Source organism: Nothoprocta perdicaria, unplaced genomic scaffold, assembly GCF_003342845.1.
Source record: "Nothoprocta perdicaria isolate Ctin4 unplaced genomic scaffold, notPer1 scaffold_153, whole genome shotgun sequence".
Classification (NCBI taxonomy): Eukaryota; Metazoa; Chordata; class Aves; order Tinamiformes; family Tinamidae; genus Nothoprocta; species Nothoprocta perdicaria.
The window spans coordinates 708,992-733,767 of NW_020454683.1; the positions used below are offsets into that span (position 1 = coordinate 708,992).

Genomic DNA, 24,776 nt, shown 5'->3' on the forward strand with positions numbered 1-24,776 from the left:
TCGTGCCAGGGATGGTGACTCCACCACTTCCCTGGACAGCCTGTTCCAATGCTTGACTACTCTTTCCATGTAGAAATTTTCCTAATGTCTGACCTGAACTTCCCTGGTGCTACTTGAGACCATTTCCTCTTGTCTTATCAGTAGTCATTCTGGAGAAGAGATCAGCCCCCATCTTACTACAGCCTCTTTTCAGGCAGTGTAGAGAATGACCGAGTAGGCTCAGTCATTCCCGAGCCTTCTTTTCTGCAGACTAAATAATCTCAGCTCCCTCAGCCACTCCTCATAAGGTCGTGCTTCAGCCCCTTCACCAGCTGGGTTGCCCTTTTTTGGAAACACTCCAGTGCCCCCATGTCTTTCATTTAGTGAGGCACCCAAAACTGAACACAGTATTCAAAGTGCAGCCTCACCAGCACTGAGTACAGGGGGAACAATCACTTCCCTTGTTCTGACACATATGCTGTTCTAGATACAAGCTGGGAGGTCATTGGCACCTGGGCAGACTATTGGCTCATGTTCAGCTGGCTGTTGACCAACATCCCCTGATCCTTTTGTGCCACACAGCTCTCCACCCACTCTGTCCCAAACCTGTAGTTCTGTATGAGGTTGTTGTGACTGAAGTGCAGGACCTGGCACTTGACCTTGCTGAACCTCATATGGTTGGCCTCAGCCCAGAGGCCTGTCCAGATCCTTGTAGAGCCTTCTTATCCTCAAACAGGTCTGCTCTTCCTCCCAGGTTGGTGGTGCCTGTAAATTTGCTGAGGTGCACTCAGTGTCGTCTTTCAAATCGTTGATCCTGAAGAGGACAAGCCCCAACACTGTCCTTGGGGAACACCTATTGTGACTGGTCACCAGCTGGATTTAACTCCATTCGCCACCGTTCTCTGGCCCTGGCCATGCAGCCAGTTTTTCATCTAGCAAAGAGTTCACTTGTCTAAGCCATTAGCTGTCAGCTTCTCCAACAGAATGCAAATGGTGTCAAAGGCCTTATGGAAGTCTAAGTAGATCATGTTCACAGCCTTTTCTTCATCCGCTAGGTGAGCTACCTGGTCATAGAATCACAGAATCACAGAATGGTTGAGGTTGGAAGGGACCTCTAGAGAYCATCTAGTCCAACCCCCCTGCTCCAGCAGGGACATCTACAGCATGTGGCACAAGGTGGCAGTCAGGCACGTTTTGAAGACCTCCAGAGAAGGAGACTCCACAATCTCTCTGGGTAGCCTGTTCCACTGATCTGTCACCCTAACAGTAAAGAAGTTCCTCCTCACCTGGAGACGGAACTTCCTGTGCTCCAGCTTATGGCCATTACYCCTYRTCCTATCGCTGGCCAYCAATGAAAACAGCTTGTCCCCTTCCTCCCTGCATTCTCCCTTCCTGAACTTATACATATTAATCATATCCCTCAGCCTTCTCTTCTCTAGAGAAAACAGGCCCAGCTCACTCAGCCTCTCTTCGTATAAGAGATGTTCCATTCCCTTAATCATCCTGGTTGCTCTTCTCTGGACCCTCTTGAGAAGCTCCACGTCCCTCTTAGTCAAGAATTTCTTCTTCACATGGAGATGGAACTTGCTGTGTTTCAACTTATACCCATTACACCTTGCCCTGTCACTGGCCAGCACTGAGAAGAGTTTGGCCCCCTCCTCCCTACATTCTCCCCTCATGTGCTTAGACCTATTAATCAAGTCCCCTCTCAGCCTTCTCTTCTCCAGGCTAAACAGGCCCAACTCACTCAGTCTCTATTCATACGAGAGATGTTCCAGTCCCTTAATCAGCTTTGTCGCTCTACACAGGACCCTCTCCAAAAGCTCCACATCCCTCTTTTACTGGGGAGCCCACAACTACACATAGTACTCCAGGTGCAGCCTCACCAGAGCTGAGTAAAGGGGCAGAATCACCTCCCTTGACCTGCTGGCAACACTCCTCCTGATGCAGGCCAGGATCCCATTGGCCTTCTTGGCCACGAGGGCACACTGCTCACTCATGGTTAACTTGGTGTCAACCAAGACTCCCAGGTCCCTCTCTGTGGAGCTGCTTTCCAGCAGGTCGACCCCTAATCTGTACTGATACCTGGGGTTATTCCTCCCCAGGGGCAGGACCCTGCACTTGTCCTTATTGAACCTCATGAGGTTCCTCTCTGCCCAAGTCTCCAGCCTGTCCAGGTCCCTCTGGATGGCAGCACAGCCCTCTGGAGTGTCGGCCATTCCACCCAGCTTTGTATAGTCTGCAAACTTGCTCAGGGTGAACTTTGTGCCCTTGTCCAAGTCATTGATGTCGTTGATGAACAGTTTGAACAGCCCTGGGCCGAATATTGACCCTTGCKGGACACCACTGGCCACAGACCTCCAACTAGACTCAGCCCCATTTATTTTAGAAGGAGATCAAGTTGGTCGAGTGGGATCTGTCTTTCATGAACCCCCTGTTGACATACACATGTAGCGATCACTCTGAAGGTGATCTCTTCCATAAATTTCCCCTGTACCGAGGTCACCTGAGGTCAGGTTGACAGGTCTGTGGTTCCCTGGATCCTTCATCCAACCCTTCTTGTAGGTGGGTGTCATAAAATATCCTCTGTTAGAAGTGGCCATATATAAAGCACATATATCTTAGAATGCAGAACTCAGATAGAAATTACCTTAAAAAAACAGTGATGCTAAAGAGAATTCTTGAAGTTTTATTGAATAGCAGTTGAACATGATCTTGCAGTATGAGGCAGTAACCAAAAAATCCAGTATAATCCTAATGTAGATTAGGATTTCTCAAATAGGAGCAGGAGAGGTTGTCTGGATTTTGTTTGTTTGTTTATATCTTTCTTTTTGACATGATAAATGACAAATGACTGGAATATATCCTTTTCAAAGGCCTGAAAGGCAAAAAGGACATTGATGCATGGTAGAAGACTCAGAAGATTAAATATAAATTCAGAATATATTCTAAAAATGAAATTCATTTTGTTTAGCTCAACAAAAAGAAGCTTACTGATGATTTGATGCATAGAAAATAAAAATGCAACCACAGTGACTTTTATAAATCTAGGAGATAAAACAATAACAAAATCTAGCAACTAAAATTTTAGGTTATGAATAAGGTACATTTTCATAAACAACTTCAACAGTCACTGGAAGAACTTGGAAAATAGTGCAAATTTCATATCACGGGGGAAGTTTTTTTTTCTTTTCTTTCTCTTTTTTTATTTTTTGTTCTTCATTTTCTTATCCATGTTACACAAGAGTTATAGTATATGATCATAATGGTAGCGTTATAGCATATGATCATAATGGTGATTTATGAATTTCATCTTCTAATGTATTTAAGGGTATTTAATAATAACAATACTATTTGCATTCTGTATTTTTGACATTTTTGTCTCTTCTGTTGAGAGCAACATGTAGGTTACTCACTTGCTGAATATTAGCTGAAGACAGTAAAGGTAAAGCTTTCAGAAATGGTCCTTCATTAGTAGCACTCATGACAACATGATTTATTGTTACACCTTAAGGGTAGGAAGTCTGATTATCTGCTTGACTTTGACATACTATCTTTTTACCCATAGGATCTCTGAAATATAATTTCACACATTTTCTCTTCTCCAGTCAAGTTGGTATGGGATACCTGATTTATTCTCTATAGTAATCATTATATTAACTTTGCCATATCTAACCATATAAAATAAATTCAGACATTTTATATAAAATTATTCCTGATAATGTTACCAAAATGATTAGTAACATACTTTTTTATTTTCCCTATATTTTAGTCTAAAATGTCTGTCTGGTTGTCTGGAGGATGTTTGTTTATTTTTATTTTCTGACGAAGTTGTGGAATCTGCATCGTTGGAGAGATTCAAAACTTGATTGGAAAAGGCAACTTGATCTAAGTTGGTCCTGCAGAGAGATGGAAATGCTCTCTAGAGGTCCTTTCCAAACTAAATTATTCTATTGACATTTTTATGGAGGAGAAAGAAAAGTTTCTTGGCCAGAGTCAGATTGCCTCTGTGTGCTGTGCATTTACATCCTGTGCATTTTATATATAGGATACTATGAAAAGCATCAGTAGGTTTAAGAAAAGTGACTAATTCTCGACAGACTTCAGATAATGGTCATCAACTGAGTCTCTTTAAAAAACTGTCTGACTGGCATTCAGATCTGAAACTAAGATCTATTTTTATAAAGAATTATGATTAACCAATAGTACTTTTTCCTATTCTAGATATTATATAAAAAGCATATACATAAGCTATATTTATATTGGTGTGTGTGCATCATTCACATGATGATCTTCTTTCCCTCTTGCTACTTTCCAGTAGTACTGATTCTAATTCTGATAAAATACCAGAAGAACAAAATAATAAATAATGAATAGGATAGCTTTCAATTTACATTGTATATCAAATTGTTAAATTTATTCTTTGTGAGATTTTGTGAAGCCAATGGAATGATTAATTTGACCTCTTTCATCTATGATTTCAAGAGATTGTTCCATCATGGTTAATTTCCTTTGTCACCAATATTTTTCATTAGAAATATATTTGTCTATCTTGTACAYTGGACTACAACACTAGGTGGCTGGAAATCTTTTGTATCTCACTTTGAGTTTCTGTGACTCTGGGCTTTGGCTATTTAGACACAAAGACATGAGGAAAACTATCTGCATTTAGGTTATATTTGCATAATTCTACTTCAGTGGCACTAGATATATGAAAAAATCCCTCACATAGATTTGCAGCATAAAGGTCTTATTGTAGTTACCTATTGAACTGGGAAATTTTTAGAAAAACAGTCTGGGTGGAGGAACTATGTAGGTCTATGTAGTCTGGGTGGAGGAACTATGTGAGAGCACTCAGAGCTCTATTTCTTAATGCTACATCACTAGAAAGAGGTTCTCAGAAAGATTTAGACAAAATCATGACAAAATCAATGGAGTACTCCAATGGAGTACAAAACTGAGGGTAAAATCTGACCTTACCAAGATAAATAGTCTTTATGCCTATAATAGAGACCACTCATGACTAGTACTGATGATTTTTCTAAAATAAATGAAGCATATTACCAGACTGTTGAACATCATAACTGTCACTTTAGTTCCTTCAAATTGTCAATTATGAGTGCTCATTATCTCAAGCAATAGTGGCTCATTGTTTTTACACAATAAGATTTTGACTTACTCTGTCATGTACCTAAATCCTATTCTTTATATAAATATTTAGTCAAGGAAATACTTAGATTTATGAGAATCTTTTAATATTTAATTTAAATTTAAGTAGTTACAGAAGTAATACAAAGAGATGAAAACTAAAGACTGAAACACTTAGCAGAAAGTAAGTTGCTCTTACCGATGAGATCCATTTATTCCATAAGAGTTTTCCCATAGAATAATGTATGTAACTGCCATTTTGAAATGATCGAAGATCTCCTGAGGTTCTTTCTAACCTAAATTATTAAGGTTCTATGATCCAGAGATATCTCTGACTTCCAAGTTCCATATGTCCCTTTATCTTTGACTGCTATATTGCTATAAGCTCCACATGCCTATATTTCTGCACTAGAGAAATTTACTGCAGGATGGGGCAGTGAAGCCCAGGATTTTCAGGTTACTGAGAAAAGAAGCAAAGACGTTGCTTCAACGTTTCAATGTTTTGAAAGATAGGAATGATAGAAAACCTTTTGAATGCAAACTGTATTAAACTGTAAAAGAAAAAGAAAATTATATTTTCCCTGTTATTAACGCCTATGTAGCAATTTTTTTCAACATAATCATTTAAGTCTCTCACTGCAGAAAATCATAAAATAGAACATTAAAAACCTAGTTTTAGATACTTAAAATTATCATTGAAGGTGTTTTTAATATTAGTTTGGGAATTTCAGCAACTGATATTTATTAAAGGAGAAAAAGGTCAAGCTAAAGTATGAGGACAGTAAGGGATTTTCCCCCTGGTAATGTAAGCTTGTTAATGTAACAGAGTATCTAAATGACAAGCTGTCTCTTTGGGTTCACAAAATCTAGYTGAATGTACAGTTAACGGGTAGAAGACATAAAGTAACCTCAAGAAATATCAGATTTAGTTTTAAAATAATGTTTTTATATGTGCCCTGGCAAAATGAACGACAACTTTATAAGCTTACRTGATGCAAGAGGAAAGCAACTGCTAGAAACCTGGACTTCCTTCTTGTGGTTTGGCGTTTTAAAGGTCATATAGCAATGAATGTTCTAGCTTTATCAGCTCGAGTTCTTTGTAGGGAGATAAACTCAGAGTAGCTCTATCTATGGATATGACACAAATACTCTGCTTATTAGTGGAAATAGAAAAGGACATCCAGTCTCATATATCAACTCAATCCATGAACAATTAGATTACTTCTGATGTTCCCCTCTCAATCCTTGATGTCTGTCATCTTCCTAGTTCAGCACCTCATCATCTCTATTGTGTTCTATCTGGATCATAAGATCCAGGTCTATCTCCCTCTCCATGTGCCATCCTTCAGTTATGAAAGAAGAGAYTAAGGCTAGGGACAAGTTTCAGGGCAAAGGACAAAACATAAGATAAATTTATAAAATGTTATTTGTTTATTGCATTTGTTCCTTAGCAAGTGGCTTCCATAAGGATTTGCAATTTAATTGCAAATAAACCCCTTTTGATACTTTTTCTGTCATTCAAATGGTAAGAAAAGGCATATTTATTCTTGTTCTATTCTTCTGTTATGAAAAAAAAATCACACTCTTACAGATGTTGGCAAAGTGTTGGCAAATTCCTTTACTATAAAATAGATTGTGTAGAAAACTGTAAAATAGATTGTGTAGAAAATTGAAATGATTTTATCTACCTCTGTAGATAAATTTCCTCATAATATTTCCTGTGATGCAAAATTAAAAGTCTTGTGCTATTTTTCAGTTAATCTTCCTGTAAAAGTCATTTGATTGACTTAAGATGTGTCTTCACTTTTAACACCACAGAATAATTTTAGAGACTTTTATTCAAGTCCTTTTTCTTACTTGTGGTGAGAAAGGAGAGCATTGTTATCAAATTCCTTTGTATTCTTTGTCTGGTATTTTGTAGCCTCTGTATAACAGTTGTATTTCAATAGGAGAGCTCAAATACATATGTTCTCATGAGCAGACAAGACCCATCATCACAAAGATGATATTTAACATACTTTGCCATGCATATATGACATGTATTGTCTGCAGTTAAACTACATTTCAAATTTGAATTTGTTTGTGTAACATTAGGTTGTGAGTTGCTTTCACAAAGGATGCCTTGATCTTCCCTCTGGAAAGAATATTCTGCATTGTTACCCCATTTTTTGCTGTTATTAGCTGAACTTGAAATTTCTCTCTCAGGTTTGAAGACTTACTAAGGTTAAAATTCCTTGCTGAGGTGACTTGGGCTAGAATCTGTATAAAATTTTTATTTTTAAGATTGTTGCAGTTTGAAAGGTGGGGGAGGAGAGTAGGGGAGGCTAATTTGGCAAGAGATGAATCTCTTTGCATTCTAGCTGATTCTTAGAGGTTAGGGTGACTGGGAGTAGCTGGACTCATCTCTTAATAGGGATATCAAGTGCTGTGGTAGTTATAGGCCGGATTCAGTACCGGGTTCAGAATCAATCTGTTGATTGTATGTCCAATCAACTTCCAGAAAAGTAGTTTGGTTCACAAATAGCATCATTTATTCAAATGCAGCAGGTTTTGGATGTCAGTACAGGAAATATTCTATTACAGTGTGAGATTCATAGCTAACCCTAATGTACAAATGCACAACCATCCTTCACTCAAGAAAATGGGAGAAGACTCTTAGTTCTCAAGTAGTCTCCTCAGGTGGTGTCCCAATCCAAGGGGAACAAAGGTCGGTTCAGCCCATCAACCGATCCAGAAGGTATAGTGGAGTCTTCCCTCCAACTTTTTCCCTCCTTAGTTCACCTTTATATATATATGTATTTATTTATATATATATATATTACATTTAGTTGGGGCTTGAGTGACTGTAGTCATACTTAACTTTTGTTATTGATCAGTGAAAAAGTCTCTCATTTTCATTTAAAGGTATACTCAAAAGAAAATCTGTAGAGTGTGCTCTATGAGGAGTGATTATGCTTTGGAGATAAATCTTGGGATGGAGGTGTGCATTGGCATTATAATGAGATTATAGTGAGGAAAGTTCAAGCAAAGTTCATCAAAAAATAAGTGATTTGCCACCATTGCTCATTCAGCACTGGATATTTTATGGTATATTTCCCATTTGACAGCTATCATGAGGCTTATCAGCTGCACGGCAGACAGAGTACTGCAGTTTGGCCGCAGTGTCTTCCAGTTTGGTTGTAGTGTCTTCATTCTGCTCCACTCCACTCTCCACTTCTGCTCCACTCTCCACTACTCCTCTTTGCAGCTTCTAGGAGGGCRGATTGTGGTGCCTAGGGAACCCTGGAGGAGAGTCTGCTCATACCAAACCATCCTGGAAGTGGCAACAGTGTATCATCCCAAGCAAGCTTCTGTAATGCCCTAACTTCTGCTAGGCCCTAGTTTTTCTCCAAGTTCCCCCTTTTCAAGCAATTCTTCCACAGACTCTTGCACAAGCTTGATGAAATCAGCTTTCATATGAAAAGATTCAAATTGTATAATCTCCATAAACTTTAGAATCCAGAACCAGGATCTGAATGCCAAGTTCTGTAAGGCTCTTTGTGTTCATTATGAATGACAAGTCAGCATTTCACAATAATAAAATTCATGAAGACCACTTAACACACTGAACAGGTACTAGAGCTCTTCTCGGAACTTGCAAAAGCTGGATATATTTTTTTCATAATTGATGCTTCTGAGTCTCATAGAAGAGCCATGCCCTTAAATGTGTATATACATGAATAATCCTAAACACACATTCTTTTTTTCAATTTTTCTCATTTACACACATGAAAAAGAGGACAGAGTGAAATCTGTGAGGCAGATTTTTCATATTGATCTCATATATTTTTCATACATGAGATAAATTTATGTGGATACTTCTGATGAGGCTTCCTGAGTAACAGAGCCTTGCCTTTAATTAAAATATCTTTAGGCATTTTTTCCAAAGATTATATCAAGTTGATGATTCCGGGTATTGAAATTTATATTACATAATAAAAGAGTAGGACAACAGCTATTTTACCAAACAGCTTTTGAGCTAATCTGCTAAAGGGAAATAGATTTTGCATGCTCTTCATAGATGATGTAGTGGATATGCCTCTCTGGTATTGTAGGCACTATGCCATGAGCATCTATGCCATCTCTGCTGAAAAGCAGTGTTCGTAAGATCTAACAAGACTGACCAGTCATTGATTTTGCCTACAAAATGCTTCAGGAAAGTTTTGCAAGCCCTGAGGAGAATTTTGTTATGGTAATATATGAACACACAATTACACTTAAAAAAAAAAAAAAAAAAAAAAAAAAAAGCTTAAGAGAAAATAAATCTAGAAGTTAATTTATTTTCCCATTTTAAAATGACCTCATGGACCTCATTGTTGAACAAAATCATCAAATTAATCAGAAACCAAGCCCCCAAATCAAGGCTGGAATAAACAAAAGCAATATTGAACTTTATGAACAAAAAATATGTTTTTTGGCCTACAGTTTCATTTTCAATGAATTGTCCTATTTACCTATTTRTTTATCTTAATTTATGTTATGTTCATATTCTATATTTTAAAAATAAGCTTTGATAGAATTGATTTCTTCTCAAATTGTGCCAAAGGAAATGTCACTGTATTACTGACTATGAAAGAGCACTACTATGTCATTTTTCAAATGGTGATATCTTTTAGACTATTTTGACCTAGGCCTATTTTGACCTTGAGACTTTAATTTGTGTTTAATTCCTTTTCATTTGGCCTCTTCTATCTGCAATTATGTTTTTTCTTTTTTGTAAGAGTTGTTTCCAAACTTTGAAGCATGAATAGGTGTCATCCCTCACATATGCTTATAGACCCCTATGCATTTTTAGCTTCAAATGTTTGATTTAAAGCACTATAAAAACCATAGGGTTATATCAAAAGCTACAAAATTTGTAATAACTCTTCATGAYCCATTGATGATGCCAGGACTTTTTTGCAGAAATCTGGAGTTTACAGGTTTACTTGTCAAATGCAGAGTTCAAAGGTTTGGATATTTTATCTTACCAAGATATTCTTAGTTCTGTGTCCATAATATTTTAAATGAGGACAAGTAAAGGTGAGAAAAAACATTCCTTTCTAACAAAGAAGCAAAGTATTGTGTTCAAAGGTGTAGAGATTTAATTCTGTCTAATAATGGGAGAATAAACAATAAAATATAGTCACATACAATAAATAAGTAGATCAAGTGATGAAACACAAATGAGAGATTGCTTTGCATTCAGATTTCACATAATTTATTTGTGATAGGTCTGTACATAAGTAGCTACTATTTGTAGTTTGATTAAAGAAAATAAAAGATATGAGTTTATTTAAGTTTTCTGGTGAAGGCCAGGATAAATCCAGAAAATTACTGGTAAATTTTCARTTCAATAAAGCATGACTATGGAAAAATATTTTGAAGATGTAGGGCTTGCTTGTTTCTACCTCATATATTAGGAATCGTTGTTACAAGCAAATAATATTGTTCTTCCCTGTAATTTTAATTATGAAGTGTTTCTATCCTTTGGATGTGTATCCTGTCACAWGTATCTCATATAATCATAGAATCATAGAATGCTCAAGGTTGGACGGGACCTCAGAGGTCATCTAGTCCAACCCCCCTGCTYACTCAGGGTCACCTAGAGCACAGGACACAGGRCTGCATCCAAGTGGGTTTTAAAGATCTCCAAAGAAGTCGATTCCACAACCTCTCTTGGCAGTCTGTTCCAGTGCTCTGTCATCCTCACTGTCAAGAAATGTTTTTTAAGTTCCTGTGGAACTTCCGATGCTTCAGTTTGTGGCTGTTTCCTCTAGTCCTATCAGTAACCACCACTGAAAAGGGAYTGACGCCCTCYTCCTCACTGCCTCCCTTGAGGTATTTATAGACACTGATCAGGTCCCCCCTCAGCCTTCTCTTCTCCAGGCTGAACAGGCCCAGCTCTCTCAGCCTCTGCTCATATGGCAGATGTTCCATCCATGAAGATGATCATCTTCATAGCCCTGCGCTGGACTCTCTCCAGCAGCTCCACCTCCCTCTTCKACTGGGGAGCCCACAACTGGACACAATACTCCAGATGTGGCCTCACCAAGGCTGTGTATAGGGAGACGATCACCTCCCTCAACCTGCTGGAGACGCTCTTCTTAATGCACCCCAGGATCCCATTGGCCCTTYTTGGACACGAGGGCACTGCTGCYTCGTGGTCAACTTATCATCCACTCTGACGCCCAGGTCCCTCTCAGCGGGGCTGCTCTCCAGGAGGTCAATCCCTAGCCTGTAGTGTTCCCTGGGGTTATTCCTCCCCAAGTACAGGGCCYTGCACTTGTTGAACTTCATGAGATTTCTCCTTGTCCAGTATGTGCAGGTCCCTCTGGATGGCACCACAGGCCTCAGGGCTATCAGCTCTTCGTCCCAGTTTGGTATCATCAGCAAACTTGCTGAGGGAGCACTCCATCCCTTCATCCAGGTCGTTAATGAATAAGTTGAAGAGGACCAGACCAAGTACTGATCCTTGGGGGACACTGCTAACTATAGGCCTCCAACTGGACTCCATGCCACTGATTACCACTCTCTGAGCCCTGCCATCAAACTCTATTTAGTTACATCTATTAAGTTCCTTTTCACCTTTGACTTAATATTGAAGAGAACTAAGAAGAAGTGAAATAACTTGGGAGTGTTCAAATTTTGTTACTATTTAAAAAGAACTTAAAAGATAGAAAGGTTATAGAGCAGGTCTACATGACAGCATTAGTCTTTTTTGTTGACAGTTATTAGCAAGTTCAGTAAAGATCAATCTGTGTCAAAGGTATTGCTTTGCTGAAATCTTAGTTTCTTCTAGACAAGAAGATACATCTTTTATAAAGCAAAGGCATTGAAGTAGATGCATAACAAAGGYAATTTCCTTGTTATTTTGTATGCCTTCTATCTCCATTGAAATTACAAACAATAAATATCAAATGCTACTGCCCTTATACRTATTGAATTCAGTTTATAATTCATTTGAATATGGACTTGTAGGGCATCATTAAGGTGGTGGTGTTTTTTCTGTCCCATCTTTTATCTAGTCAGCCAAGATGCAGAAGGTATGGGCTTCTAAATGTCACTCAAGCTCAAGAGATTGACCTGAAGGATGTAGTGCAAAATGTTCTTTAATCACCAGACTGTACGAGAAAAGATGCTGATCACCATATTGTAAAAATCAACTTTTTTCGTAGAATTTATAGAAATATCTTTTACATTTTCTCCATGAATTTAAAAGGAGCTTAGGTGACATGCTATAGAACAATGTAGAACACATCAGCTGTATAAAAACTCCAAACTGTTTTAAATRGAAAGCTTTTAGCTTTGTACCGTGGCAAGAGTATCTTACAAAACAATTAATTCCACTGTTTTCAAAAAGAAAGTCCATCAGTAARCTTATCCTTTAAAAAAAAAWAAAAACATTATTTTGATGCTGGAATKAAGGTAAATTGCTTATTCTGCCTTTTACTAAAATGAAACCATAACAGTTAAAGGATTTAATGCATGAATTTCTTTTCTTGAATATATTTCATAATATGAATCTGTTGCCAACTTCTACTCAGTTTTATCAGGGCACCTTACAGAAAACAATGACATTGAGAAAATAACCTGAAGGACAAAAAAGCAGTAACCTGTCTCCAGAGGTACTTTATTCATTCTCCTTTAATGACAGATATCAACACTATAGGCAGCTGCAACTGATCTAATTGTTTAGATTCTCTGCTTAATCTATTACGTTCCTAGGATGCAATTCATTCATCCTCAAGCTGACATCTAAAATAGACTGAATGAATGAGGCCCTTGAAGTGCCTATATAATTTCTTCCATCTTTAAGGAAGATCAGGATGACTGGCTCATATGTAGCCATTAGGCAACTGAAATCCACATGAGCAACTAAATTCAGCACACAGAAATACTGTTTTGTGATATATTGTAGGAAATTATCTGGATTCCAAAATCCTGGTAAAAATTAAATCCTTAAATATAAAGACAACATAGAGTGTAGTAATTGCATTCAAGATGATTGGTGTAAAAATCAATGCAAACAAAGGAGTTTCACAGGCTTAAATTACATAATTACACTAGAGCAGAATTATACATGAATCTCTTCAATGACTACTCACCATTTCTTAGTAACACTATATTTGACAGCATTTCAACAATTTGGGTAAGTAAAATGTGTAACATATAAAAAGGTAGCAGCAAGAAAATAGTCTCTGTCATATTACAAAAAGTTTTATTTGAAGCAGGACATTGCATCCCAGACATACATTGAAAGTCTTATAGAAAGCTTTCATTTTAAATGAAAATATAACAGAATCTGAGGAGAATGAATTCACCTAATTTTACTATACATTTGGTCTAAGCGCTGATTTTTTTTTTTTTGTTAGATTCCTGCAGTGCTGTGTCAGAGAAAATCAGTTAGTGTTTCTGTCTCAATTAATGTTCACATCAATGGCCCCTCAGAACATTTCAGTTTAGCTGAAGAAACAGTAATATCTGGAAATAGACAAAGTAAATAGTATTGCATGTTTATTATAATCAATTTAAAATGGAAATAATATTTTTCTCTGTTTATATAAACTGTAGTAGGAAAAAAAGGCTTTAAACCCTGCCTGAGGCTCGGGTGTGCTTCCACAATAAGAAAAATAGCTATTCATAACTAAATCACATTTCCATAACAGGATAGAAGTAGCAATGTGGAAGACTTTCATTTTAATATGAATTCATAAAACTATTTTTAGAGACTCTGTATGTTTTGCCTATTTCTAGGCAAATTTCTATATTATTTCTGCTCATTTTAGATTTTATTATWCTCAATTCACATTTGGTAGGTCATACCTATCAACTTTTTCTGAAGTGTAAATATTCTAGTATGTTTTTTTTTCTTGGAATGAGTTTAATTACAATTAATTTTGACCTGTAATCCATGCATGTATTGTTAACTGAGAACATGTAATATTCAGTAGTTATTGACTTGRATAATATGAATATACATTATTGCTACAACAGTTGTCAATAATTTGCAACTAAGCTGATAAAACCTCCCATTCCATCTTTTTAGAGTGTGAAACACATAAAATTAGTTACAATTAATTAAGCAAAGTTCATGTAAAATTACATTGATAGCACAGATGCACTTCAAGCATTACTGTTGGTTAGCAAGGTTATTAGACTGCACTTGTTTTTTATTCAATAGCTCCTTTTAAGTAAGAACAATTCTTTTCAGTTCTTAAGTTGCTGATCCATTTGTTCTAAACWACCAGGTGATCAATCAGGAATATTTCTGCAGAAAGTGGTGTTTCCGCACTAACTATGTCAACTGCATTTTTTTTTCTGACTTTCCTTACATATTCTTTAGCATCACATTCATTCTTTACATCATTCTATACTAAAATCTGCATTGTTTCACAATATATTTGCTGTTGTTGTGAAGCTGTTGAAACCAAACAGGAAGGCTGAGCTTGTATAACAATTTGAAAAGCTCAGCTAGTGTATGAATATAACTTACTACAACATAGAAGAGTTACCTTTCTTCTAAGACCTATCTATCTTCTTGATCGACAGTTTCACAGAGCAGCTGGGACTAGCAGGGAACTCGAGAGATCATCTGATCATCTGATCCAAGACTGCTGCTCAAACAGAATCAGCTAGAGCAGGTTGCCTAGGTTCATGTGCAGTTTGGATATCTCACAGATGGAAAGCTCCATCACCTCTCTGGGCAACCTATTCTGGTATCAAACCTCTCAGGAAAGTGTTTTATTGTGGAATTCCCTTTGTTTCAGTATGTTTCCATTGCCTCTCAGCCTGTTGCTGGTCTCCTCTGTGGTTTGGTCTGTCCCAGGCCCCTTCACACCTTCCTCTCAAGTATTTGTACACGTTGACAAGACCTCCATGATCCTTGTTTTCTCCAAGCTGAACATCTCTCATCCGCCTCATATGAGAAGTGCTCCTGCCCCTTAGTCATGCCTGTTTTTTCGACTTACTGCCATATTTTCACATCTCTCTCATATGTGGGAGTCCAGGCCTGGGTACAGCACTCCAGATTTGACCTCACCAGTGCTGAATTGAGGATCATTTCCACCACTCTGTTTGCAGTGCTTTTCCTAATGCAGCCTAGAATTCATTTTGGCTTGCTTGCCACGAAGACACACTGCCTCTTGTTCATTGTATATGTTTGTATATATCTATGATTAACACTGCTAGTAACAAATGCTAGACTTACAATAGGCAAACAGTTGACATTGCTATACAGAATGTGTAATGTGAGGATAACAGATGATGAATGAATGCGGATGAGTTTACAGAAAAAAACAAAAACAAAAACATAAACAAAAAAGAGAAATAATTTAAAAATAAAGCAAAAAAGTTTGTTTAAAAGTTATTTATCATATTTATCAGCAATTTAGGAGGAAGTACAATTTTACAATAAGACTTGTAATTTAGGCAAATTATGAGAAAATTGTGTAAGYAAATTGTGAGCAAATTCGCTTGACTGAATCTGCCTTTCTGGATTTTTTTTTTAACAATTGCATGCCACTGTAATTAGGGCAGAATAGCAAGTCAGCTTCTCTTCTATGTGCTGCTGCCCTAATAACATGACAGTGGCCTAAATGGGTAGTATTTGCACACAAGGAAAGATATTCAGGAGCTGTAGAAGCTCTTTAGAGAATATTTTAGACAGTTCTTGCCAATCCTTTGCACATCTTTTAAAATTATGACTTCTATGAAGCTTTAATTTTACTGACGTAACAAAAAAGTTTACTGTTTATTGGCCATACATTTGAACATTAAATGAATGGTCAAACTGCCTTCAAGGGGCTTTTATTTTAATTTAATTCAATTTAATTAGTTTTTTTTTTTTTTTTAAATTCAGAAATGGAAAAAGTAAAAGTATGTAGATAGTAAATCATAGTAACTCAGCTGATTGGTGATAATTTATCACTCTAGTTCAATTACACACACATATGCTGTGCCTGTGATTTGTAGTGACTCAGATCACCTTGATAGAAAGCAGAATATCATGCTCCAAAGTAAACTGCAATATCAAAAAATGTTACCTGGAATCGTGTATAAGAACCAGCTGTTGTCTAGGAAACATGCTGTTGTTGTAAGGCCTTAATTTCCTGCTGGGCTATTCAGCTAAGGCCAAGGTCTTCCAGATTTACTTCTTAGATGTATCCAAGTATTTAGTTATCTTGTCTAAATTGACTCAGAGGTCAGACTTAGCACAACAATTCTTAAAGAAGAGCAAATATATAAGTTCTGGGAGATTATGGCCTTCTACTTTTCTTTACAACATACAAGAAGCAAAGTATGGAGGCTTTTATACCCATTAGTCTAGTGGAAAGTCAACACTGCAGAATAACTGGTCTAGAGCAGAGTTAGAATTTGATGCAAAATCACCACAAATTAGTGTCTGCAATCCTCCATCTATTGCCTCAATCAAGACAGTCAAAACTTGACTTAGTTTGGAATTGCAATTCTCAACTCTTAAGTCCTGTTCATACACACAGAACATGCAATTCTGAACCAAAATCTCCATTTAATCAAAGCTTAATTTAATCAGGAAAAAAAAATCAACTGAAACATTATCAAACTTCTCTACATTGCTGCTTTCAAAAATGGTTCCTTGACAGGGCTGACTTTTCTTGATTTTTCTGCAATCTTTGCCTCTATCACCTCTCATACCACTAAATACAAACATCCTTAGAGTTAGAAAAATTTTTGTTTCAGTCTCTCATTTTAGGCCTCCTTTGTAGGCAGCAAAGAGAAATGGTTAATTCTCATGTAAAAGTAATTTCATAAATTCCTGTGAGGAAGAATTTCTTTTGTGTGAGAGTAACAGAGCCCTGGAACAGGCAGCCCAGAGAGGTTGTGGAGTCTCCTTCTCTGGAGGTCATCAAAACCCGCCTGGATACCACCCTGTGCCCTGTAATGTAAGCTTCTCTGCTTGACCATCTCTAGGCATCTCTTTCAACCATTCTGTGTTTCTATGATTCTGTGATTCTGTGTAAACATGATCAAATGAAATAAGCTATAGGAATACTGGAGTCTCTCCATGTAGTTTAAAGGATGCCAGATCTCCTCAACTGTTGATGTGGAAGATATAAAGATTTAAAGTTAGGTGAAATCAAATGAACCTTTCTGCACCTGGAAAAGCTTGCTTACTTCACCATTTCTTTAGTGTTTTATATTCTTTGTTCTAAGCTCCAGCTTTCACAAATCCAGTTTTTGAGCTTAAAATACACAGAATAAAAGATCTTTGAGGCTAAGAGGTTCCCCACATTGTCCTGTACACAAAGAACTTAAGCCATTTTTTTTATTTAGTATATATTAAAAAAATCTTTATTCTCTCTGAGTTAACATCACAAAGAAGACTTAGTGTCTTGCTCACAAAGACTTACCAGATAAATGGCTTGKTTTTTTGTCTGTTTTAATGGTATTGCTACAGATCAGCTTCATATCGGCCAAATTATCTATGTGCTGACTTTCAACCTAGAGTATGTTAGTCCTGAGGGATTTTGTCTAACATCATGCAAGATTCTAACTAACTGGCATAGTTCTAACTAGCCAGTTTTAGTCATTTATTCAAGGAAGTAAACATCACACCTATTTTAAGAAAATAATTACAAAAGATGGTGTTGGACGCATATTATGGTATTTGCAGCATATCTTTGGATGCTTAGAATGAATTTAACTGAAAAAAGAAACTACAGAAGATGAGAAAAAGTAAAGAAGCCCACTTAAATACAAAGGAAGGAGAAACAAAGCAGAATTAGAAACATCATGTTTGCAAAAGCATTTTGCACAGAGAATTTATACAGATTAATATACTGCTCAGTGCCAGAAAAGTGTATTAAAAGGAAACACATAAAAATGCATGTGTGTTTCTCAAAAAGCAGATAACATTATGCAAAATAATGTGTTTACAAAAAAAAAAAAAAAAGTACATCACATATATTACTCCAGTGCATATCCACTTGCTGTGCATCTCTCTAAATAGTGGTAGTTATTGAGGTACATGATGTTTGTTTTGGTTATTAAATGTAGGCAGTAACATTTGAAAATTTTACTTTTCTTTGTTTTTTGGATTTTTTTTTTTTTTTATGGGAAGAGGATAGCTCATTTCTGAATTAAGGATCATGAATGAATGATCCTTAATTCAGAAGGATCTACCTGTTCAGTATGGATATTTTACTAGAGAGTTTTGAAAGGCAGCTGAGGAGCCTGCTGAAATAGTTCTTGTAAGAACAGGTGAAACCTAACAAATGGAATGATTGTAGTTTATCATGACTCTACATCTATCACCACAGACATTGTAAATATTAGACCGTAAATAAGTTCAGTTGAACAATATAGAAACACTAGAATTTACAAGATAATTTTGATCCTTGCTTCTGTAAATAAATATTTTCTTTTCTAATTCATTGGGGTAGTACTTCACAATTTTCAGTTGCAGAAGTCCTACTGAAGTTCATGGATGTTTTGGTATCTACAGATCACCCTTTCTCTTCAAAACTCTGAGGGGAATTAAGCTTTATTTAAGGTATAGATGTTATTTATTGATGATATTGAGATTAGGTGTAATTGAATAAAAAATATTTCCCAATATACTAAAGATTCTCTTCCATGAACTGTTAGATTTCACTAAAAACTGAGTAACTGGTCAGAAGAAAATGGTTGCAGACGTACAGCAATTTACATTTCATATAAATGCTATATAGGATCACAAGCACTGAATTCCTTATTAAAAAGTAATATTCCTTCTAATAAGCATGAATACTAAATACATGCAAATTCTATTATTTCATTTTCTTTTTATAAAAAATCAAATTTTCTAATTATAATAATTGCTACTCTCTAATTCATGATCTAGTTTATGAAGGCTTATATAGACTCAGAGAAGAAAAAAAAGTTGTACTATAACTCATGGCACATAATAATCAACAAACCTCTTTTAGTAAGTTATTCTGTATATTTTTATCTTCACCAGAATAATTAATTATTACTATAGCTAATTGCAGATGGTTGTTTGTATTAACCCCATTTAGGGACTCATGTGACGGGCTATGTAAAAAGATACACAGATGTTCTCTGCTAGCAAGATAAAACAAAGCAGACACACATAGAGAGCTTGCTAGAGAAATACAAATAAATGAGGTGATTCTACTGACTGCAGCACACAACATATTTTGGAATTGTTATAGTATATTAAAATGACATACATAAAAGGATGTCATTAATGATATTAAAAAAAATGTTCAGTTAATTAAGTATTCTGTTTTATTTCCCAGTGAAAATATAGCTGAGGACTAATCTTCAATGGTGTGATGTCTTATAGTTCACGCTGAAGGCATGGTAGAAAGAAAACTCTTTTCTTCTTGTTTGAACATGACACATCGATGCAAAGATTATTTAATCATGCCTTTGCTTCTGAGAAAAAAAGCAAAACAAGCAAACAAACAACAAAAAACTTCTCTGTGGTATCTGACAGAAATTTTGACAGATACTTATTTAACACTTAGGAAATTGTATCTTTTTTAGGTTTTTGCATTTCAGAGAAGAACCTTTAAGATTTCTTCTGTACCTTATCTCTTCCTGGAGCCCTCTTAAAGCATCTGTAAACTCTATTCTTGTACATAAAAACTTCCTTTTTTTTTTTTTTTTTTTTTTAAGAAACATGCTTCATTAGATCTGTTGATGTGCATGGTAGCATATAGACTTATAGTGCTTCATTCTTTGTATTCCCTATTTCTGTTTCTTTTTTTGTGTGTGTTTATGTAATAAATTCTTTGAGCAAGGATATGAACTTTTACAGGTCATGTCAGACTGATGATCCAGGAAGCATCCAAAAGCCTTCTCATAACAAATAGCTACAACGTAAGCATTCTAAAATAACTGAATTTTCAAGTATTTTAAGAAAATTAAGAATTTTAAGAATTTTCAAGTATTTTCAAGAAAATTCATTTCTTAGTCATGTTTTTCAAATATAAAGGAACTCTCTATGCTRTAATGACAACAAAATGAGTATGTTTGTCCTTGGCCTAAGAATTTTGCTTTGTTTAGAGATATTTTTACCTCATTAGCAAGAATATTGGCTACTTTTTACTCAGCTTTAGGTACCGTCAGCCTATGTTGCTTATTTTGCTCAAAAGAAGACATTTTAATCTATATCATATAATGTCCCTATAAATTATATGAAAAACTAGCACATAAAATAGTATAAACTCACACAATTGGTTTAGTAAACATTTTTCTGCCTTATTTTACTCTTTTAAAGTGGTTTGACTGGTTTAAGCCTATATCTAATTCTGATTTCTGTCCCTCTATTCTCTTATCTATTTTTAGATTTTTTAATGTAAAACAATATTTTTAAAAACTTTTTTACTATCTTTTTCTTTTCCCTAAATATAGCTAGATATCAAATTCACAGATTTGCAGAGATTCACAGGAAAAAAAAAATTCCTCTCATTAATTTCTTCTGTATTGGACTTATTTTAAGAAGGAGGAACTGCAAACATTACTCTGCACGTCCTCTTCCATTTAAGCTTTGCTTTTATTTGTTTCACAATTAAAGCCCTGCTTTTACACCTGTTAATCCTTCTTTTTTTTTCATTATATACTTACAAAAAATCCAATGTGGTATTCAGAACAGAGAACATAGAACTTCTTTGTCGGAGGAAAAATACAGCAGTGTGGAAACATGCTTTTATAAAAATTGTATTATTATTTAAACTTTCAAATTTGCCATACAGATTTACATTTTAGGTGTCACACATTTCTCCTCTTTTGTGTTTATATGTTTCCAAGATGTGTATCACAGGAAACAAAAACTTAGCAACAAGGATAAACACATTTAAACCTATGGGATATCAGGATTCTACATTCCAGGAACAGTATTTCAATTAACAGTTTTTCAAGAAAAAATATTTTCTAAAATGACAGGTATTTTTTCAAATAGCTTGACATTCCAAATTAAGGTGTCAATTTAAATATTATTATCAAGCTTATGAAAAATTTCAGAGTCTATGAAAACAAATTTGAAAGACTCCTTAGAATATTAACAATTGCTTTCTTGTCCTTTAGTCTATGATTTTAGAGAATCAGTCCTACACTACTAGCTACTAGCTGTTTAGACTATTGAATTAATAATACTTGGTTTGTTCAGCATTTTGATTCCCTAAACCAAATAGTTTGGGGGAGGCAGGGCGGGCRTTCTTTTCCTTTTGTAGTGGATATGGAAGACTTGAAGTATAGCTTTCACATAAATGTTGACAAAATACTGAAATCAACAGGAAGACTGCAACATAATTTTTATTTTCCTAATTTTAGGGAAGGAAGTGATGCTCATGAAAATATCTATTCTGATGTGTTTAAATTGTATGTCAGTGTATCATCATTCATTCAGAAAATTTCAGTACTAGACACAAACATAAGTTACAGACTCAAAGTCTCACACTAATGAAATGCAGATATTACTTTGAAAACTTTTCATTTCAAACTGCAAACTCATCCAAATAAAGTGGTCATGCAGGGCTATAATAGCCCTGTACTTTCTAAATAAAGAAAATAATAATTACCTTGCTACAGAATGTCGTGTTAGGTAGCACTCAGTAGGTAGCACTTTTGTAATGAAATTTCACTGGATGGTTTTGCAACTCCCTGTGGACTTAATTTAAGGTGTTATGTAATATTCCTTTAATTATTGCCTAGTAAAATTGTATATAGTTTGGGAATGATGCCCTATTGCTTGGTCAAATTTGGTTGAATCTCATCTACGTATTCCCTGTTTGAATATATCTTTGAAACAAAAACAATTGCATAGCTTAGCCAAAGACAGTACAAATCCAAAAACATTTAAATTTTAGACTACCTAAGACATCTTATAAAAAAATTAATAATCAATTGGAAAGATCATAAATTTCCCTCTACTTATATATAATAAGTACTATGAACTCCATTATGAAATCCATGAAAAATCAGCTCGTATATTGCTTCTGAAAATTGCTGAACTTCAATTTGATGTAATATTGAGCAGAAAGCAAGATGTTGAGCTCTGTGGATCTGACAAGAAACTCTCAGAAGAGTGTAGCTAAGCAAGTAATAGTTCTGTTTCACAGTTCATATTGCTTGGTGCTATTGGCTTCATACTGACACTGTGGTCTGTACTTGTAAATGAACARGTAGAGCTATAGATCTTGGAGTGTTCATGTAAGATGCTATTTCTTGCTCATCCTGTTCATCTTAATCTTTTATTATTATTACTATTGTTATTTWTAAGCTTCTGTATCATTTTCAAAGATTTCTCCTCCCGTGGATATCCTTATTTTCAGTAATTTTCCCCTTGGCTCATACTGGAGAGAAAAGTTCTAGTCTTCAGAACAACTGTGAGCGAGCAAAGACTTCAAGTGGCATTGCCTTCACTGAGAAATGGTAGAAATTTTCAGTCTGTTGTCTGCACTGAGCTCTTGTGACTGCACTGAGCTCTTGTGTCTGCTCTACAGCAGATACCCAGGCTAGAGCATAGTTTTCCACCTCAAATGTGAGCCCAGATCCAGTATTCCCTGTGATAAACACAATGATTCAGTCTTATCTTTGAGAGGCTTTAAGTTAACACCATGAACTTCTCGTAGAAGCATAGGTTGCAGAGTTTTATAGTTGCAGACTCACTCAAAAGTTTTTCAACAAAAAGTGAATTATGCCTTATTCACTTGCTGAAGCAAATTTATAGGCAGGAAATATTTATTCACACCTGGATTATGTTTAGGACAATGGAGAAATCAGAAGGAAAGAGAGTGTTTGAGGAAAATAAAGCTGCTATGAACCACATTTAATCTTAGAACTGATGCAGCTGAAGTTCCCTTCTACTCATTGCAATGTGTTCTGTGCTGTATTATTCACATGACATGTTAATAGCAGTCTTTAGCCAGCACATTAGACCAGGTGTTACCTCTACTTTTATTTATTTTTTTCACTGGGTGTGGGTGGCTTCTCCTGGTGAAAGAAATCAACAAACAGAGTCTGGCAAAAAGAAATAAAAGCTCTATTAAATGTCTCTTGTAAACAGTATATAGCCTAAAGTGTGTCCTTTGACACTATATATTAGTGCATTGAAAAAAATAATAAGGTGCTGATGCAACATGGAAATCTTTGCAATGGAAATAGATTTTTAAAAGCTTTACTGTTACAGATTAAGGTATAAAGAAAGAATTGTCAGCTTTACAAGAAATAAAAATATGTGTCATGCTGGTAACAACATATAAAATCTTGTTTTGCGTGCATCTAAAATGCTTTTCTCTGTGCTCTTTTGACAGATCTGGGGAACTTTAGTGGTCGAACAAGAAGTGCTGTCTCTGTGCGGGAAGGTCAGGGAGTTGTGCTGATGTGCTCCCCTCCACTTCATTCACCAGGTACAGTAGCCTGCAGCCTGGACCTACCCCTGTCTTTTACAGCACGCTCATTATTTTTTCCTATGCACTCAAATGTGGAACTTTAAACATGAAATACACACTGCTCTGCTGACAGTTTCTGGAGTTACCAAGGAGTAATTAAAGCTCGGATGCTATAAACACTGAATAACAGCAGAATTTCTGTTACAAGATTGCCATATTCCCATTACTAAAGCTGAATGCAACAAGAATAGTCTCCATGTCCCCAGTGTAATATACTGCCTTGAGGTCACAAAAGATTTCTTTCAGAGTTTAGAAACCTTCACCAATTGTTCCAAATGTCAGTGTTGRGATACAGGTATAGAATATAAATTGGCTTTTGTTTTTAGTATTACAGCCATTATTTTGGCTGCTTCTGATCACTGTATAGCTAAATTTCCAGTACAACAACATCATCACTAGAATTCAGAGGTATAACGATTCCCCTGCATTAAATTTTAAATGAAAATGTAAATATGCTTTTTTTTGTGTGTGTTTTGTTTGTTGTTGTTGCTGTTGGCGGTGGTGGTTTTCAAACTTGCACTCCTGGAGCTTCTGCAAGTAAATGTTTTATATTTGCATAAAAGTAAATATGTCTTTATATTTGCATAACATATAGTGGAGACACTTTCACAGATGAAATACCTTATTTGTTAGTAGATGCGGTATAGCCAGTTTGGCGGGGGAAGATGAGGTCTCAATTGAGGGGATATTTTTTTTGTTCCTTGAAATTTGAGTGCTGGAAAAAAAAGTCCCAATGCAGAAGAGTTGTAGAAAAATAAAAGATCTCTGAGTTTATATTAGGAAATCGTGTCCTATATATTCTGGAATTATTACTTTATTATTGTTACCAACATAATTAATACTTCCTATCTTACTGCCACCTCTCTGTTTTTCTCTTTCATGAGTGCATTCTTTTGTTATTATAGCCTTTATAATCTATTTCAGATTTTGACTCTACAATTCATATGTGATGGACATGAGTGATTATAGTATTGCTTGGTTATAAAATATCAAAATTTGATGAGAAAAAATATATAGGCAGGAACTAAGAGATGGTTCCAAAACCTGACCTGAATATGATTTCTCCAAACAGAGAGTTTAAGGWTAGGCATCATTATTGCTGTAGTTATTCACCTTTTAATAGCTGTCATTCCGCCAAATGCACTTAGTATATCATCAAAGTCTTCATAAGTCTTCTCTAAAATTATGCTG

General features: G+C 35.8%; 1 protein-coding gene across 1 annotated transcript in view; it reads left to right on the plus strand.

The window, feature by feature from the left end:
* Positions 1-24,776, plus strand: part of CNTN5 (contactin 5) — a 615,891-nt gene that overhangs the window by 399,209 nt on the left and 191,906 nt on the right. Inside the window, exon 6 of the mRNA XM_026034957.1 lies at positions 23,448-23,543. Within this exon, the coding sequence (XP_025890742.1) occupies positions 23,448-23,543 (96 nt within the window). The remainder of the gene's footprint in view (positions 1-23,447; positions 23,544-24,776) is intronic.